This window comes from Malus sylvestris, chromosome 9 (genome assembly GCF_916048215.2).
Source record: "Malus sylvestris chromosome 9, drMalSylv7.2, whole genome shotgun sequence".
Classification (NCBI taxonomy): domain Eukaryota; kingdom Viridiplantae; phylum Streptophyta; class Magnoliopsida; order Rosales; family Rosaceae; genus Malus; species Malus sylvestris.
In genome coordinates this window covers 15,476,180-15,495,245 of record NC_062268.1, presented here as the reverse complement: position 1 = coordinate 15,495,245, position 19,066 = coordinate 15,476,180, and the positions used below count along the sequence as shown (strand labels likewise).

The 19,066-nt window shown below is 38.6% G+C and overlaps 4 protein-coding genes across 7 annotated transcripts; 2 read left to right on the top strand and 2 right to left on the bottom strand.

Annotated features, from left to right (window-relative positions):
- Positions 1–5,983: 5,983 nt before the first annotated feature.
- LOC126634210 (uncharacterized) lies at positions 5,984–7,754 on the bottom strand. Of its 2 annotated transcripts, XM_050304703.1 has the most exons (4): positions 6,785–7,736; positions 6,489–6,581; positions 6,339–6,406; positions 5,984–6,260 (listed from the first exon to the last, which is right to left on the bottom strand). In XM_050304703.1, the coding sequence occupies exons 1-4, from the start codon at positions 7,496–7,498 to the stop codon at positions 6,149–6,151; spliced, it is 987 nt and encodes a 328-aa protein (XP_050160660.1). In that variant the 5' UTR covers positions 7,499–7,736; the 3' UTR covers positions 5,984–6,148. The 2 variants fall into 2 exon arrangements, with proteins under 2 accessions (XP_050160660.1, XP_050160661.1); XM_050304704.1 differs by lacking the exon at positions 6,339–6,406 and having other exon boundaries at positions 6,785–7,754.
- A 1,797-nt stretch (positions 7,755–9,551) lies between these two features.
- LOC126633827 (uncharacterized) lies at positions 9,552–9,965 on the top strand. The gene has a single exon (XM_050304376.1). It carries the CDS (start codon positions 9,552–9,554, stop codon positions 9,963–9,965), a length of 414 nt encoding a protein of 137 aa, XP_050160333.1.
- Positions 9,966–11,864: 1,899 nt separating this feature from the next.
- On the top strand, positions 11,865–13,963 carry LOC126581937 (transcription initiation factor TFIID subunit 9). 3 transcript variants are annotated; one of them, XM_050245879.1, is made up of 3 exons: positions 11,865–12,033; positions 12,864–13,260; positions 13,492–13,963. In XM_050245879.1, the coding sequence occupies exons 2-3, from the start codon at positions 13,003–13,005 to the stop codon at positions 13,762–13,764; spliced, it is 531 nt and encodes a 176-aa protein (XP_050101836.1). In that variant the 5' UTR covers positions 11,865–12,033; positions 12,864–13,002; the 3' UTR covers positions 13,765–13,963. The 3 variants fall into 3 exon arrangements, with proteins under 3 accessions (XP_050101836.1, XP_050101837.1, XP_050101838.1); XM_050245880.1 differs by having other exon boundaries at positions 11,868–12,033; positions 12,848–13,260; XM_050245881.1 differs by lacking the exon at positions 11,865–12,033 and adding an exon at positions 12,592–12,634.
- Positions 13,964–14,583: 620 nt separating this feature from the next.
- LOC126581936 (probable GTP diphosphokinase RSH2, chloroplastic) lies at positions 14,584–19,066 on the bottom strand. Its single transcript, XM_050245878.1, has 6 exons — positions 17,712–19,066; positions 17,420–17,605; positions 16,390–16,850; positions 16,052–16,210; positions 15,583–15,934; positions 14,584–15,066 (listed from the first exon to the last, which is right to left on the bottom strand). The coding sequence occupies exons 1-6, from the start codon at positions 18,480–18,482 to the stop codon at positions 14,758–14,760; spliced, it is 2,238 nt and encodes a 745-aa protein (XP_050101835.1). The 5' UTR covers positions 18,483–19,066; the 3' UTR covers positions 14,584–14,757.

Here is a 19,066-nt window from a genome sequence, read left to right as displayed (position 1 = left end):
TTCACCACCAAAACCAGCACCCCACCGCCTCCCTCTCTTCCTCCATCTCTTCCTCCTCCTCCTCCAGCCATAAGAGCAACTCCAGCGGATGCTGGTTACTCGGGCGACAGGGGAGGAGAAAGGGCCTGAGGGCCGGTGGGAGCATCTCCAGCGGGGAAGGGCCCGAGTGAGGGTGGGAGCCCGAGTGGGAGGCCCGTGGAAAATTGACAGGCTTGGCCCCCGAGCCTTGTGACGTTAGGCTGACGCAAGGGCTGGGTCCGGCCTTTTTTTTTAATTTTTTTTGTGTCAGGCGCTTGCCCCTCACTCGCGAGTGGGGGCGCGTCGCCCGACAGGATTTCAGGGGGATGGCCCGCACGCCAGTTACCGTTGGGAAGCCACGTGGCTTCCCACGGTCCGTTAGATCCCAACGGTTCTTTAATAAGAACCATCCGATTTACAACGGTAAAAAAAAAAGCTGATTTTATATCAACCGTTCGATCTGAGATCAACGGTTGATATTAATCTGCTTTATAAATTTAAAAAAAAAAAAGAAAAAATAGTTTTAAAATTAAGAAAAGTTACTGTTGTGACACGTGGCACAATCTGGAGTGTTGGAATTCAAATTTTTTAAATCCAACGGCAGAGATTAATTATTTGAATAAAAATTTTAAAAAAAAATTGTAAAAAATCCGAAAAAATTGTAAAAAATCTGAAAAAAAATTGTAAAAATTTGTTTTTACTTTTCTATAAATATCACTTCTTCTCCATCTACCTTACACCACAATTTCATATTTTCTCAACTACTTTCAATCAAATTCCTATCTTTCTCTCAAAGTTTCAATCCAAATTTTTTCCACAAAATGGCTACTGATGCAGGTTCGAATTGGTCGCTTCTTGAAGATGTTGCGTTGTGCACTAGCTGGGTTGAAGTTACTCATAATTTCGTTACGGGTAATGAGATGCAATTGCGAGAAATGTGGAGTTTAATTCATACCAAATTTGTTGAGCAAATGAGTGGGAAAAGAACCAAAGAATCGATATCCAGTCGTTGGAAAATACTTAGCCATTCCTTTAGTACGTGGAGAGATGCCTTGACACAAGCTAGTAATAATGTTCGAAGTGGGGCAAATTATGCGGATGAGGTAAGAATATATTATAATTATTTGTTTGTATTATTATTTTGTTACCTAATTTGATTATAATTATTTGTTTGTTTCATTTATTTGTTACCTAATTTCATTATTATTATTTGTTTGCAATATTTATTTGTGACCTAATTTCATTATTATTATTTGTTTGTATTATTTATTTGTGACCTAATAATTTCATTATTATTATTTGTTTGTATCAGGAAATGCACTGTTATGGACAAAGTAATCGTCCAACAGCTCTTCACCCCGTCGTTGCCTGCTTCTATCAAGGTTTCTTGAACGGTTGGGCCTGCATATCTGAGCAACAGTCTAGATGACTCGACGGGAATGTGAGGCTCTGGCCATTCTTGTTTCGTCATCTCTCATTCTACGCTCCTCATCCTCTTCCATCTCATTTTCGGCTATCTAAAGGTTGAACATTCCTTCAGATTGGTTAAACAATTCTTCCTCTTGCTGATCGATTTCCCACATCATCCTTGATGAAGAAGAAGACATTGTAATGATGGATGGTGAAGAAGAAGCAGAAACTATGAATAATGAGATAGAGATGTTGAGAAAATTGGCGTGAGATTTGTGAGGATGGATAGTGGATTATATGGACGATTCAGACCGGATTGGATTGTAGATAAGGCCACGTGGCATGCCTTCATTCGTTAAAAATCTGATCGAAATCTATCCTCAAAGATTCTGAAAATATAATGACACGTGGCACGATCGTATTGGATAAAAATCGTATCGAAATCGATCTCCAATAATTATATTTTCGGATAATGACACGTGGCGCAATTTTGAACGAGTTAAAATCTGATCAAAATCTATCGTCAAAGATTCTCAAAAGATAACGACACGTGGCACGATGACATTGGATAAAAATCTTATCGAAATCCATCGCTAAATAATTGTTTTTTTTTATAAAATAACACGTGGCACAACGAGAACGATTTAAAAAATCTTATCCGAAATTACAAATAATTTTATTTTGTATTATTTAAACAAACAAAAAAACTAATATTTTATTGCCTATTGCCAGGGGGAGGACTCCAAGGGTGGAGATGCAAATGGCAATTACTGTTCATTAATGGCAGTTACTATTCATTAATGGTAGTTACTATTCATTAAAGGCAGTTTCTGTTCAAAATAGTGGATTTAATAGTAGATTGCCAGGGAGAAAGGCTCCATGGTGGAGTTGCTCTAAGACCTCAAAATCACCATCAGAACCAAACCACTCCATCCCACCATCAGAACCAAACTATCTCTTTCCCCATTCATCAGTCGTTCGACGGCACCGATCCCATCATATCTCAAACAAAAAATCAAACCCAATGCAAAATCAAATCTCAACCGTTCGACGCCACCGATCCCACCAGTACTCACACCACGCAACCCGACCCTCAAAACCTGCTGACCCCCCACTGCTAATCGACGCACCTGCTCACTGCCGAACGACTTGCATTCCCCCATCACCTGCAGACCCATCGCCGCTACACCTAATCTGTGCAGCCCAGAACCTGCAGCGTCACCATAACCCAGCCAATCCCGAACCACCATTATTTGCACCTAGTGCTGCTCAACCCATCGCAAACCCGCGCTTGCCTGACCACCTGATGTCTGCAATCCGTACCCCTTTTTTGAAAGACAAACACGATGTGTCTCCTCCTCTGATGAATCTGGGTTCGCGCATGGTGGGTTGCTTTTTGACTCGCCGTCATCTGGGCTCGCGCATGGTGGGTTGTTCTTTGAGTTCGTCGTCGATTGGGAAAAACAGATTTGGGAGAAATGAGAGAGAGAGAGAATTGGAAGAGATTTTTAATATTTTTTTTAATATTTAATTAATTTTTTAATAGTTTAGTATTTAATTAATTTTTATTATTTAATCAATTTTTTAATCCAATTGCACAAGAGAGTGGTCATCTGTCTGTCACATTAGCAGTTAACAGACAAATTAACAGATTTTTTAACGGATGTCTAATATTGCAATAAATTCGTAAGATGAGGTATGACATTTTAACTTTTAAAGCAAGAGGTATGAAATTGTGGTTCGACTCATAGTTAAGGTAGTTTTGTGTAATTTATCCTAAAAAATAATATACAACTTATATATGACCCATAAAATGTGGGAGATTCTACATATCACCGTATTTCTACATGATAAAACTTGACATCTAACAATAAATTGTTAAGTTGAGACATATCGATAATTTTGTCCATGCACCTAAATATCCTCTCATTATCCCAAGCAAACAAAAAGGTTAACTGCACCGTGGCAACTACAAGAAGTTGAACGAAAAAATTTGGAAAGACCGATGGAACTATTCTCTCGACCCCATCTTCTTCCACTTTCCCTCCCACCTAGGGGTGGTTCGGTGTGGGATACCGAACCGAAACCCTTGTTCCGATTCTCAAATCGAAATTATCGGGATTCCCAAAATAGTTTCGGGATTTCGGGATAAATTGGGAATCCCGAAATAATTTTGGGCTTTTGGGTTTTTAGGCTTTTGGGCTTTTCAAATTTTGGGCTATAATAATGGGTATGTACACTGTGCAGTGTGCAGAATAGACTGAATAGCCAATCAGCCCAATCTGTATAACTAAATAGTGGGTCTGTAGAAATATATCAAAGTATCAAACCGTGGGTCTGTGCGGTGCGCAGTCTGTAGAAATAAAATCAAAGTATCAAACCAAAATCCTTGCATATATCTGCCTATTCTACTACACATGCATGCAACAAAAATAAATTAAGTCCACAACCACAGCAGGGAAGGGGATGCTCTCTTACAGGCACCACCAAAGTACACAATCTAGCACATAAAACAGAGAATCAGATTCCAATCAGTTCTTCAATAATGCCCCAACAAGAATAACATATACAACATCTCACAGTAATGCCCCAACAAGAATAACAAATGAGCAAGGAGAGATACAAACAATATATATGCATCTTGAACTTGATGGTGGGATTTGATTGTTCTACAATATATAATTAGATTGTTCTACAATATTCATAGCCTTGCATTAAAATGGTGGAATTAAGCAGGAAGCTAAGAGTTTGTTTGGCATTCTTATCGGATCCAATGTTTTGTTTTTTAAAAATACTGAATGTAACTAAATTACTTAACATTTAACACTCATTAGCTTAAAGAAAAACTAAAAATTTGATCCAAGAAGGATACCAAACAAGACCTAATTGATTGATACCAAGTATTGAAGAAATATATCTATCAACGAGTAAATAAAGAACGTCAAGGATGTTTTGATCCAAAGTTCCAAACACTGCTTGCGCTTGAACAACATGCAACCACCACAAATTACTTACCATATATATAATTAGATTTTATTGTGTAGGGCAGTGTTCCCAAATCAATCGACATAGATTTTCAAAGCAACCACCACAAATTAACTACGAAGGTAGCACTAAAGCTGAATTTTTTAAGCTGTGGAATTACACATACAACAAATATTCATAACCATCTCAAACATATTTGATAAACCACAATGTCAAACAATTAGGGAAATTAATTATTGGGCAAGTTCCAAGAGCTCAAATCTTTACACCGCCTATAACAATTGAAATGAATTAAAACCCTAAAATCTAAGCAACAACTAGGTTGTTAAAGTTGAGCAATTTGAAAGATGAATAACAATAATAAAGATTAAAGGGAAACAAACCTTGACGATGAAGAATTGGGATCCCTAAGCAGCTAAGTGGAATTCCGAATCCCTCCTTACTCTTCAGATACTGGAATTAAAGCGCAGTCAAAACCCTAGACGGAGAAGTGGCCTTTGGAACACGCAAACTAAAAAGATTACTCAGGTGAGTCACTTGTGTGGCCGGATTCGAAAACGGAGAGAGAAATCGACAAGGATGGTGGTGACGGTGAGCGAGGTTTGAGTCTAAGGTGAGAGAAAGTGAGTGTGAGATTATGAGTTGTGACTGTGTGAGTGAGTTATGTTCTTCTGTTCTGACTTCTGTGTAGGTTTGATAATATTCAACGATTGAGATTTAATCTTAACCAAATCCGTCTGCTATTATAATTTCAAATATATATTTAAAAATAAATTTTTTTATTTTGATTCGGTTCGGGATTACTGGAATCCCAAAAACTTGAGACCGATTCCCATACAGAAATTTTTGGGATTTTCAGTTTGGTATTTTTTTCGATTTGGTTTCGGGAAATTTTCAGTTCGGTTTGGGATTTTTGGTATGTTTTTTCCAGTCCTACCCATCTACTTTACCTTTTTTACTTTGTCTTTTTTTTTTTGGAAGACCTTTTTTACTTTGACATGTGACATGTAACAAGGACATCTCACATGTCATCTAAGGCTAAAGGTTTCCAATAATACCAACAGGATCCTCTTCGGATTCTTTTGGTGAGGATTCTGGAATCCATAAATCGTGTATGTTCATCATATATCGTGCAGTTAGTTTTTGTCAAGTATTATTTATGTTTATTTTTAAATTAAAATATTTAAAATAATTTCTGATCGCATAATGTACGATAAACGAATACAATTCACGAATTCTCGGAATGCACACAAAGAAGATCCGACGAGGATTTGGACTCATATTATTTGGTTTCTTACCTAATATTTCAATTAAACTATTCTAATTTAAAGAAGAAAATTTGAATTCAAATATAAAGAGACAGACACACTGCTTTTGATTTACTAACTAATCTATCTCAAATTTACACATTACGATTTAAATCGTTACTAGTGGACAACGACATAACATATCTCTCCATTTTATAACTCTCTCGTCTTTTCTCCCACAACAGTCCAAGACATGTGACCTTGCATTGCATTTTGTAAGGAAATTGTTCTGAAAATTAGACCTTTGAAAATCTCAAACAGGGTTTAGATCTAAAAAATTGAAGTATCCAATATTAAAGGCCTTTACATGCTTTGATCCACTACGATATTTTCCATTTTTTAGTTAAGATTCGTTGACAAACAGAACTTCGTCAAGACATGCCTGCAATTGCAACAAATCTTTCATACTAAAAGACTAAGATCGAAAATTAACCTAAAACAAATGAAGTTATAAGAGAATTCAGGGAAGTGGGTGAATCCATATTTACTGCATGACCTGTGTCCTTGATTATTTCCACCTTTGATTTTGGTCCCAACTGCCTGTACATATTCAAAAGTGAACATTAAAATCCTGATTAATTAATTTAATCATGAAGAAATAAATTAAAATTAAGTCACCTTTGCAGCTGATAGGCCAAGTACACAGGGAAGACTTCATCCTTGTCACCCCAAATTATCAGTGTTTCCTTCACCCAAATAAGAACTGCCTTCAAAATTTCTGAAGAGAAAGTTTTCTAAGTGTTGAATTATGGCCAAGTTGGTTTATACCTGAGTTAGAATAGGAAGGTCTGGATCTTTTTTTTTCCTCAGCAAGTGCTCTGCCAGCTCTAATTTCTCCTTCCTGTGTTGTTTATAGGTCACCTACATATCACAGCATACAAATCCAATCCTATTAGAATTAACTTGACGCACAAATGTTCTTTTGCCAGACACTACAACAAAGTGCCTAGACACTGTGATTGTCAGACTATATATCTTAGTCTTCAATCAATCCCTTATCGATAGACTGATAATATAACATGTTAGATATCTGAGTAGAACATTGCAAATCCAATGAAACTCACATTGATGAACCCACGAAGGAAAATGTCAGGGACCCACTTAGAAGGGCCAGGTTTATGCACTGATAGATTCACCAGGAGCCGTAGATCATGAGCACTTTGAGGCACAAGGAGATTCAATGCATTGCTTCCAACCTTATTGAGCTGCTCTCTCTTCTGCTCCTCCGTCATTCCAATCCCACAACTCACAACCACAGTCTTCTCCACCAACTCCGGGTACATCTCCGCCATCCAATACGCCACGAACCCTCCGTAACTTATGGAGTACACAGAAAATCTGTCCAACCCTAATCTCTTCAACCCTTCTGCCACACATTTTGCTTGGAAGATCTCAGTCCTTTCAAGCCTAGTTGTATAGGAGTCGCCAAAGAACAGTAGGTCAGGCACATACAGATTGAACCTTTGAGAGAGAGAGCCCACCTGATGGATGAACTGCCACTTTGAATTGCCACCATACCCATGAAGCATTACTAGGGCAGGCTTCTGGGACCTCCTAGGATTTGCAACCCAAAAGTGCATCGTGGTTTGATCATCTAATTCAACTGTGCAGGGACAAAGACCACACGACCTGAAATATACTGATAAAAGTAAATCTGCAACTGTGATTAGGAGCGTGATTGGATTCAGCAAAGGTAAAATTGAAATCAAGAATTGGGAAATGGCTATGATTGTTGCAAGGTAGAAGGAGAGGACATTGGAAAATTTTGGGTAAGCCATGATCTAGGGTTTGAATTTGAATTGAGAAATATTGAGTGGTTGATCTCCTCCTTGTTGGATTACTTAAATTGGCATGGTTTGTGATGCTTCACGCAGTTTCTATATAAGATGTAAAAGAGAGTTGGGGGCATCTCACATTTGTGAGGTGATGAGGACAATTGATTGACCCACTTGCATGTTCTTCTAGACGATGAAAACCAATCGTGCCAACTCAAAATAACAAAAGGAAAAACAAAACGGAGACTGGTTTGTAACTGTAATCGTATTAAACTAGAGAACGGGAATAACGCTGTATCGTGTCACTCTCGTATGTTTTGTATCACTTTCATGCTATGACATGAACATATGTAAGTATGTTCCTACAAAAGTGTTGATGGGTTAACGAGAGTAAAAATAGCATTTCCTTGTTGAAATTTTCCTTTCTCTTTCTTACAAACAATAAAAACATAATATAGAGGCTTCTTTTTAATTTTGAAGAAGTGTGTGTTTATGTCAAAGACAAATGGCAACCATTGTTAATAAAGATACTGGTAATGCTATCAGATCTAAAATTCAAGAAGGTAAATAACAAAAAAATTAATAAAAATGAATGGGAAGCAAAAATAAATACGTGAGTAGCACTATCTAAAGCTACCAATGCTACTGATCTAACTACTTTTTCCTAAATTAAGCAAAATTTGGTCATTCTTTACACTAATTTAAAAGCATGTATGCATAATGGTATGGCATCCGGGACCAAAAGATTTGGACCATTAGATTAAAGAAATACCACAAGCGATAAGGTCCAGCAGGAATCTACAGGATCAGGGCATGGGAAAGCATCACTTTGTCTTCCAGATGGGCACTGACCTCTAAAATTTAATGAATCTCAAAAAAGAAAATTCTAAGGAGATTTTCCGAAAAATGGAACTCTCTATGGATATTTTGTTACTTTATGTTTTATGTTTTTAACATAATTTTTGTGCCAACATTGTAAAATATTATGCCAAAAACATGAGAAGATAGAGAGTTCATAAAGAGTCTCGCTTTGAAAGAGTCTTTTTAACATTTCTCATCTAGGGAGTGGAAGGGAATATAATTGAAAATCCAGTGTACAAGTGGCAATAAATTGAGATGCCAAGTGGCATGTAGATAACAATGATTTAGGGTTAAATTAACACTCAGTCGCTTCGGGCCTTTGGATCCAATCCAACAGTTGTTCAATCTTCTTTGGCGATCGTTGGATTAGAAGGGTTCTAAGTGGTGGAGTATCATCGAGATAATCACATATCATTATCTATAATTAGCTTCAAATCAACAAACTAATAACTATAAGTAACACGTTTTCTGATGATTCCAAATTGAAGTTCTAATTCCATTTCGTACCTAGAATATGTTTGTATCAAAAAACCCAATATACGTTATAACTGTTTTGTTATTAAGGTTTAAACCATAAAGCGTACAATTGTGCCCTTTTTTCCTTTATTTCTCTATACATTACTTACTAAACATATGAAAAAAATAAGAAGACAGTGCCACCAGAACAAGAAAGTTTCTCTCGTATTTCAAAACAGCCCAACTGTGCAACAAAAGATTTCTTGCAGATGGGGGCACCTCAGCTGATTATATTGTATTTTACTTTGCTCATCGATGCTTTACCTTTGCCTCTTTGAGAGAGATCTAGATGTTTCCCGAAATAATGAAAACAGCTAGCATTTGCTTCTTGTCAAGTATGAACACACACAAACGAACACATCACAAATACCTTACTTCCAATGCTTCCAATCCTTCTTAACCTTTACAATCACTTTTACCCCCATCCCGCAATCATCTGCATAATTTAGTCCCCCATCTTTCTGCTTTTCCCACTTTTTGGACGGCTGTCTATCACTTTTTGTCATCCAATCCCAAGCTTTCCACCGACATTCCGTCACCGTTTCCACCTTCTTTGCTCTATAAATATACAGTTTTCCCACTTCATCTGATATTAATTAAATTCATCAAGTTGGTTTTTCCTTTTTCTTCAAGAAAAAGAAAAACCAGTCTTGAAACCCTAATTTCATTGAGCCCACCAATGGCTGCTGCTGCTGCTACTACAAGCTATCCATACACAAGCCAAAACTCATCTTCTCAAAGATCAGTGGCCATGGTGCTTGCTCTAGTATCTGCAATTGTTCTTTCACCTATCTATACAAACCCTAGAAAAAGCAGTGATGCAAGATACCATGAAGCAAAATGGAGCTCTGGGTTTGTTCTTCCCATGATTCTTGCCGGACTTATCATTGCCATCAAAACCACTTCTTCATCATCATCGAGTTCGTCAGCTACTTCGTTGTCGTCGACTCGAGGAGATTCTTCTATTCCTTCTTCTGATCCTTCGTGGGTTCTGAGAATTGGGAGCTCGTCCTGGGGGCTTGCCGGGGTTTTGGTGATGCTGATGTTTGTGCTTTCTTGGCAAGGTTCTGTTCATGAATTCTTGTGGAGATAGAGACCAAAAATTAAGTACAATTGTATCTCTTATTGTATTTCATTTTAGTTGGTTGTACTAGAAGCTGTTATATCAAATAATGTAAGTTGTGTTAGTAACTGGAGATTATTGATCCAAAATGTGGGTATCATGCAGTTCTGTATTAAAGAAGTGCAAAAACTGAATAATGTTTAAATAATAGTACAAGTTACAACCCCATGCTACATATAAAATGAAATTGTTGTCAACTGTAAAACAAGATTAAGTTAAAGCTCGCTGGGGATTGAAGAAACTCCCAATGTATATGTCCCTTTTCTATCTCTCTGACTAGTTATGTGGCAGGAGGTATAGAGGACGATGTGTATAAAACATTGGGGTATGTAAGAGCTTGTTTTGTATCCAACACAAATCCAACTTGTTAAACCTTAAGAAACAATTTTTGAGTGCAAGGTCCAAAATTCTTGTTTGGTATTTCAATTTTCAAAATTGGAGTTCAGAACAACTTTTAAAAAAATGACTTATTTCTTATAAACACCAAACTTTGAGGTTTTAGAGTTTTTAAATCAAAATGTGCTCTTTCTCCCTATTTTCTGTACTCTCTTTTTCTCTCATATCTTTCATCTCTCTCTCTCCTCCCAAACCTCTGATCCTCTTTCGATTTTCTCCGCTCTTTATCTCTCTCCTCTCTATCTAGTTGGATTTAGAAGTTGCCGATTCCACCAGGGAAATGATGGAGGGTGACTTTTTTTCTTCCTATTTAATTATTAAAATTTAAAAATAATTTTGAATCTTATACCAAACAAGTTTTTGGGTCTTAAATAAAATTGTTCTCGAGAAATGTTTTGAGATATGATGAATTTTTAATAGGATACCAAGGGGACCCTAACGTTTCCTCATGATCGAGGCTAAGGATTGCTTGCGTTATGCCTCGAGCCCGAGATATAAAAATAAGGTGACTTCCAAACTCATTCTCCAAAAATAAAAAATAAATCTTTAGAGGCTGCTAGCAACGTTCTCATATGAAACTTCTTAATTCTTTTTTTCACCCTTTAATGTTACACAATGATTTGAACCATCTATTTTGAATTTCACCCTTTAATATCTAATGGTTATCCAATAATTAAACAATGAAATGTTATTCGGTTAAACCCTAACACTATGTTTGGATGAAGGAAATAAACTTGAAATTTTGACAAAAGTCATAAATTATAAATTGGTATGCACCAAGTCTCTCGTTTGGATTCGTAAGCATAGAAATTTAGAATTTCTGAGTGAAAACAAAAAAAACTTGGAATTTGGGGCCTCCAATTCCCAAGTTTAAATTCCATGTAAATAAGTGTCATTTCCAAATTTCTAAGGGTGAGAACTTAAAAATAACAAATTTCATTGTTCTTAGGTTAACCAAACAAAAAAATTCACAAATTAGACAATAAAATTCCGTCATTTGAATTTCCATCATTTTAAAATTCCGTAGTAATTTTAAATTTCCTCATCCGAACAGAGTGTAACATTTTGACAACATTAATCAAACGGTAAGACGATTTAAAATTTGGCTGATCTTCGTTATAGTTGATATTTAGAGGATGAACTGGAAAGTAAACGGCTTCCAGTATCGCGTCAGATTAAAAGGTAGCTGGGCCTGATTCATATCTAAGCCCAATAAGAAACTAGCAAAGAACCATGGACTCTTCCCCATAACCCACCCAGTACCCACGCCCAATTCCCAAACTCACTCACCCTCTCTCTCTCTCTCTCTCTCTCTCTCTCTCTCTCTCTCTCTCTCTCTCTCTTCCTTTTCTTCTCCCGCTCATCGCGTCAGATTAAAAGGTAGCTGGGCCTGATTCATATCTAAGCCCAATAAGAAACTAGCAAAGAACCATGGACTCTTCCCCATAACCCACCCAGTACCCACGCCCAATTCCCAAACTCACTCACCCTCTCTCTCTCTCTCTCTCTCTCTCTCTCTCTCTTCCTTTTCTTCTCCCGCTCATCCATCAGCAAAGCCCTAGCTACTGGAATCGAACTCATCGATCTGTCTCTCACGCAAATCCAATTCAGAGAGACCTCACCCTCTTCGGAACAAGACGAGGTGAGCTATCTACTTTCTTTCTCTCCATCTTAGTTATGTGTGATTTATCATGAAATTAGCTGTGTAAGTTTCAATTTCTTTTATTTGGGTCCTCAATTTTTGATCCGGGTAAGCTTAATTTAGGATTTAGGGCTCAGTTCCTCCATTAAAGGCGAAAGCTGACATCAAATCTACAATTCCAATTGATAAGTTCTTGATTTTCATTGACCAGAATGGGTTTTGTATTGTGGAAATAAATAGGGTTTAGGGTTCTTTTTGTCCAGTGGACAAAATTAGAATATAAATTCGAACCTTTCGTGTTCTTTGAAATGTGCAAATTTCCAGTAAGCTGTGGAGATTGAGTTGGGGTGTGAATCAGAATATGGGTTTTCTATGGGACCTTTTTTTTTTTTTTTTTTTTTTAATCTTTACATTTGACTCTGATTGTGTTTACATTGTATTTTTTTTGCTACCATATTTGATATGCTCTACTAGCAACCTCCTTCATTGTTTCGCTTTCTGCTCGCTACTTATCTACCTCCATATTTTGGATATTCATCAATTACTGCCACAAATTTGTGACAGTTTGGTGTGCTAATAGGGTTAATTTTCCACAAAATCTGTAAGTTCGTCGATCACTGCCTTGAATTTGTGCTAGTTTTCTTCTTAATGTTAATTTGCCCCAAAATTTGTACATTCATCAATCACTTCCTCAAATTTGTTCTAGTTTGCTATGCTTCTTGTGTTAATTATGCTCCAAATTTGCATATTCATCAATCACTGCCTCTTTTGACCCCAAAAAATATCATTGCCTCTAAATTCTTATTTCTGTTAGTGCCCTCGATGTGCAGCCCATTCTTTCTGTAGTGTCTATTATCCTTGATGCATTTACTGGAGTCTTGAAGGGAAAATAAAAAGGTTCAGTAGTTTAGAGGTTTAGCCCATCCCATTGCTCCAGGCGAGCCTAAAATAAGTACCCAGAACTAGAAAATGGCAGGGGAAGATGAGGACTTGCCCAGAGACGCCAAGATTGTGAAGACGCTGCTAAAATCGATGGGTGTGGAGGAGTATGAACCTCGTGTTATTCACCAATTCTTGGAGCTGTGGTATCGATATGTTGTTGATGTGCTCAGTGATGCACAGGTCTACTCCGAACATGCTGGTAAAGCCGCAATTGATTGTGACGATGTCAAGCTTGCTATTCAGAGCAAGGTTAATTTTAGCTTTTCACAACCCCCGCCAAGAGAGGTAATTTATTTCACTCCCCTTATTTTTCATCTGCTAAATCTGAGATCATGTTAATCTGAGTTCGGCTAATAAAAGAGTCCGAGAAGATGCATCTACATTTACTATGACATGTTATAACATCAAACAAAGATTTGTCAACATAATACAGTTTCTTCAGCTTGTGTATGAGTGTGCGCTTTTTTTTATCGAGCATCATGTAGAGAGTTTGACATTAAGCTGGCCCATTATCAGGTTTTACTGGAGTTGGCTAGAAACAGAAACAAAATCCCACTACCGAAATCAATTGCCGGGCCTGGAGTGGCATTGCCGCCTGAACAAGACACATTGATCAGCCCGAACTATCAACTGGCAATCCCAAAGAAACAACCAACCCAAGCAGTGGAAGAAATGGAGGAGGATGAAGAGCCTTCTGAACCAAAGCCGCCCCAAGAACCGAAGCCCTCTGATGTGCCGCAGAACACTCCCCAAAGGGTATCCTTCCCCCTCACTAAACGCACAAAGTGAGGATCTAGCCGATGGGAAGAAACAGTGGTTCATCTTAGTGCAGAGGTGTGAGATGTAGTAATTGTGTTTGCTTACAACAAAATGCTGATTTGTATTAGATATGTATACTTGTAAAAGAATGTTCTGCAATACTTTCGATTTTCAGTTATTTGAACGCTTATAACATAAGATAATTGCTAAACAGATGTTCTGCAGTTGACTTCTGTTCTCTTACTGTAAAAGAATATTCTGTTCTGTTCTGCAATGCCAAAAAACCGTAACGGGGATGACAAATCGGATCGGGTAGAGGTGCAAAATCTCACTAAGTGGTATTGGTTGTATGAATCATAAAATATTATTGTGATGGAGAAATGTGCCATCTCCAAAAATCCTATGATGCTTTGGAGTTTAGGATACTCCTGTACACGGGGCATTTTACCATTGGATTTTGATTCTTTATACATTTAACTAAAGATCTAACGTTGAAATTTTTTTGAGACATCTGATATTCCTGAGCACGGTAGAAATCTCCATAAACTCTTTCATTGTAAGAGACATTAGCTAATCGTTTGCGTGTAGTATTCCCCTATCCTTGTTTCCAATCAGCAAGAAGCTCATGGTAAACGTGTTCAATTCTCTCTCTCTCTCTCTCCTGATATCGCTTGTATAAATCAAAATACCAATTGGCCAATACGGTAAAGGGATACGCGAATTCCGCCAACATGTCACCATAGAACCAAAAGGAAGTCGAAACGCCAAGCATGTTGCAAGGTGACTCCCTGAGTCCATACAGAAACTTATAAGAAGATAATGTTGGGGGAGTATCGTGAAAGATAATAGTGCATTCAATGTGAGAACCTTCATAGATAAAGCAATTTTAACACCTTGTTGAATTCGGTTAGTCATCGAATAACAGAACCACGTAGCTGTTCCGTACAAATGCTTTTGTTTTATATACAAGAATGACTTTAGTGTCACTGGATACAACTATAAACGGGACAATCTGCATTCCGGTCAACTTCTCCAACCCGCCATACGGTTAGCAGGAGGCCCTGCACTCGATACACTTGTGCCCCGGTCGTACATGCGCTGAATCTCTTCTCTGTACTCTGTCAAAGACTTATCGGGAATAGCTGGAGTCAGCTCCACCACATCCCCCATCTGCAGCTTGCATGTAGGATCGTTCACTGGCGCATGGTTCAGCCTCGGCCTCAGTTCTTCCTTCAGTGGGAACCCGTACGGAGTCCATCTCAAGCTCCCTCGCCCTGCCTTTTCCAGCAGATCCATAACAGTGGAGTTTGCAGGATACTCTTGCACAGACATCTGGAATAATATAACGTACATGGTCAGACTCATTGTAAATATGTACCTGCTTGTTTTTCTTTCCTAATAACATTAATATGAAAAGCATACAACATGAACAAATACGTCTCTGTGATATAAGCAGGAAATACAGCCATTTCTTACAATTAAAACCTTACAAAATCCCAAAACAACTTATTTACGTCAAGACTTGTGCCTACCCCATTGCTAAATGTGTGCCATATTATTTTGTTTATCCCAATTTTATGTGTCATATGGACACCCGACAAGGTGCATAACACGCGTCTATCAACACTGACGACACCATGCTTAATGCACAATTGCAAATGTGAAATTACAATGGTGCAGAACATCAGTTCAAGACTATCATCCATAGACAAATTTTAAGGTCATTGCCGTATGAAAGTTAGAAAGTCCCATAAAGACCCACCTCATATACAGCTAAATTATTAAATCCAGCTACAAACCAATTAAACATATTCGTACAAAATTAATAGGAAGTTTCCTAGAACAAACCTTATCATTCTCTAGCATGATGACAAACACCGGCCCGTCTTGACCACAGTGGGGCTTGTAAGAATATGGACAATCATCAGAATGGGTAGGAAACGTGCATGGCGGCTTGATTGAATCATCACAGCCAACGGAGGACCTGTCTCTGTTCATTGCCTCGCACTGCCAAGTGACCACCCATCTGGCCCACTCAACCATTTGAAGCACAAATGAGGGGTGCTTACAGTCACCTTCCTTGTATCTCCAATGAGCTGCAAATCCAAACTCAGCCTGCAAATGCATCTCCTTTGTTCGAATTTGGACTTCCAGTGGAATCACGCCTTCACCCATCACCACAGTGTGCAATGACTGATACCTATATTATTAGATGAATATTAGCACAAGCAAGTGAAAAAAGGATAAACTAGGTGACTAGAACTTTTATGAGGTACGTTGACCAAATAAACAAAGAACTTTTTGAGGTATGGCATACCCATTACACTTGGGTTGAGTTATGTAGTCCTTAAACTTTCCTGGGACCTCAGACCACAACTGGTGAACAACTTTAAGTGCCTCGTAACAATCATCCTCATTTTCGACAATCAAACGTAGCCCATGAATATCATGTATTTCATCCATGTTTAGCTTCTTCCTGTGCAAAATAAAGCCATAAGCATGTTAATTTCAATCCAGGCAGGGAGAATAATGTGCTATAGTCAAAGCATGCAACTACAACTCATTAATCTACTGATCCATTAAGAACTATGTTTATAACAAAATTTATGGTCAACTTTTATGATGGAATAGAGAGAGAGGGCCGATATAACATACTTTAACATTTTAGAGTAGATGCTATACAAGCTCTTATGCCGCCCACAAAGAACATGGTAGGAAATGGCTTTATCCTTGAGAGCACGCTCTAATGTCTCCGTGGCAGAAATAATCATTGCCTCGTCAAATGAATCTACAAGCTTAGAGGACAGTTCTTTGTGCTGATCCGGGTTGAGATGCTTAAAACATAAATTTTCCAGCTGCACCTTCCAGCTAGAGATTCCAAGTCTGTTGGCCAAGGGCACAAAAATCTCCAAAGTCTCCTTTGCAAACCTCTGTTGTTTAGCCAAGGGTAATGCATCTAGTGTAATCATATTATGCAATCGGTCTGCCAATTTAATGAGGACAGCACGGGCATCTGCCATGGCAAGGAACATGGTATGCAGGCGATCTGCCTCAACTGTTTTGCATGCTGTATTATTATCACGGGCAAGCTTGCTCAAATGACTGAGCTTAGACACCTGATCAATTCCATAAAGAACTAGATTAGAACTAGTAAATGTCAATATCATATACGATATTCATAGAAAAACAAACACAGCAATAGCACCATTTGAAATATAGAATCCTACACTAGGTTTTGCTTTTGTAAGTAGAGTACCATTACATAAATCTCAACAGCTGCTTTTTCTATTCTAAGTTACAATTAGAACACTGTGCAACATGATTGTTAACTTCATACAGCTGCAACATATGCAAGACAATCATGTAACTCATGTTAACATGAGCTCAACTATAGAATTAATTGATAGCACAAGCATTCATTCGGATAAGAAGAAAACAGTTAACTTTTAATCAATATGACATCTATTACACCAACTGTAAAGTTCCAGTGCAGATGTTATAGAAAGCTTAAGTGGAATCCGTGAAACAATGGCAGGTAGATTTCACATATCATGAACAATTAACTTGAATCTAGTGTTCAACATACGAAAACAAACAACTTCTCATGCACGAATAAAAATTGACACTTGTCGAATTACTTCCATTCAGTAATACAATAGAGTACTAAAAATTATCGAACACATACCCCTTCTACTAAATCAGCAACCCCAGCTCCAAATTTCCCAAATATGTAGTCATAACACATAAAAGAATCATCAAGCGTGTCATGCAAAAGCCCTGCAGCAACAACTGTGGAATTAGCACCGATCAATGCGAGCAACACCGCCGTCTCCACACAATGCTGCAAATAAGGATCGCCACTTGCTCGCATCTGCAATAAAACAAAACATAATACAACAACAAAACTTCTCAACCCAATTCACCAAAATCCCAAAAGGCAAAAATCGAAACAAAACTCAAACCCAAACAAAATTTACCTGCCCTCTATGCGCTTTTTCGGCCTCGTAAAAGGCCTTGATAATAAAATCTTCATAGAAAATCTTGTGCCGCAGCTGCGCACCCACTAGCAACTCCTTAGCATAAGGCTCAGCAATTCCCTCCAAAAACCCATCTTCCATGTTAAAAGTCAATTCATCAAGCACAGCTGAAGAACCCACATCCAAACCATCAGTCTGAGCCTCGAAGCTCGCCGAGGCGTAATCTATGCAGGAAGAGCCCAAAGCACCCCTCACAAACCCATTAAACAACCCATTACTCCCACACCGAATAGAATTCAAGCTAAAATCTCCATTGCTAGACCTTTCCCTTGCAATTCTCATCGGCGGGCTTCTCGCCGACCCCGAAACCCCGCTACTGGAAGACGAGACCGGACCCTGAAACACCGAAACCGGGCTCTGGTCCCGGTTCAACGAAGCCCCATTGAACTTACTCCCCGAATACCGAAACGAGCTGCTCAATTCCTTCAATTCCTCGCCTCTATCGTGCCACCGAGAACCCAATTCCTCTCCTCCACCCGAAAAGCTGGACGACGACGATGACGCGTGCTTCACCGTCTGCGACGAGAACAGGCACGACAGCCCCCCAGCCACCGGCTTCTGCGACGCGGAGGGCGTCGACGCCGTCGACGACGAAGATCGAGAGCTCAATTCGAAATCGTGTGAGGCGTGCGCGTTGATCTGGCACGGGTGCGCCGTGGAGCACACACTGCTCGGCGGGCTCGCGTACAGAGCTATTGTGGGGACCGTCATGGCTTCCTTTTTGAGGCGATTCCGGACCCCAAATCACAAATCGAGAAAACCCAGATAACGCTTTTCGTCCAAATCGATTTTTCTCGGCGAGCCACTAATTTTCTTCGCCAAAGCAACGAACTTTCCCGGGAAACCAACCACTTCAGACACCCAATTGGACTTTTTCAGATACCCAATTGGACTTTTCAGATACCCAATTGGACTTCCAGATACCCAATCGGATTTATCAGAGAGACCCAGTAAGTAAATTTTTGAAAAGAAAAAAAAATATCCAATTGGGTGAAATGGTTCTGTATCTAAAATTCTTGTTCGATACCCAATTGGACAAATCAAAGATTGTGAAACAAAGAAAAGTACAATGGATTGAAATTCGAGCTACAGTTATGTACAGATTTATAGAAATTGAGCTCAATAAATCCAGAAACAACTGGAAAGCTAGACCTAATTCGAGGAAAGTAAGTCAAAGACGCTTAGAAATAGAACGCAGGAGAGAGAGAGAGAGAGAGAGATGAAGCTTCTTTCTTCGTCTTTGATTTTTTTTTTTTTTTGGTTGAGAATCTCTCCCTCCTCTCAGACTCTCCCTC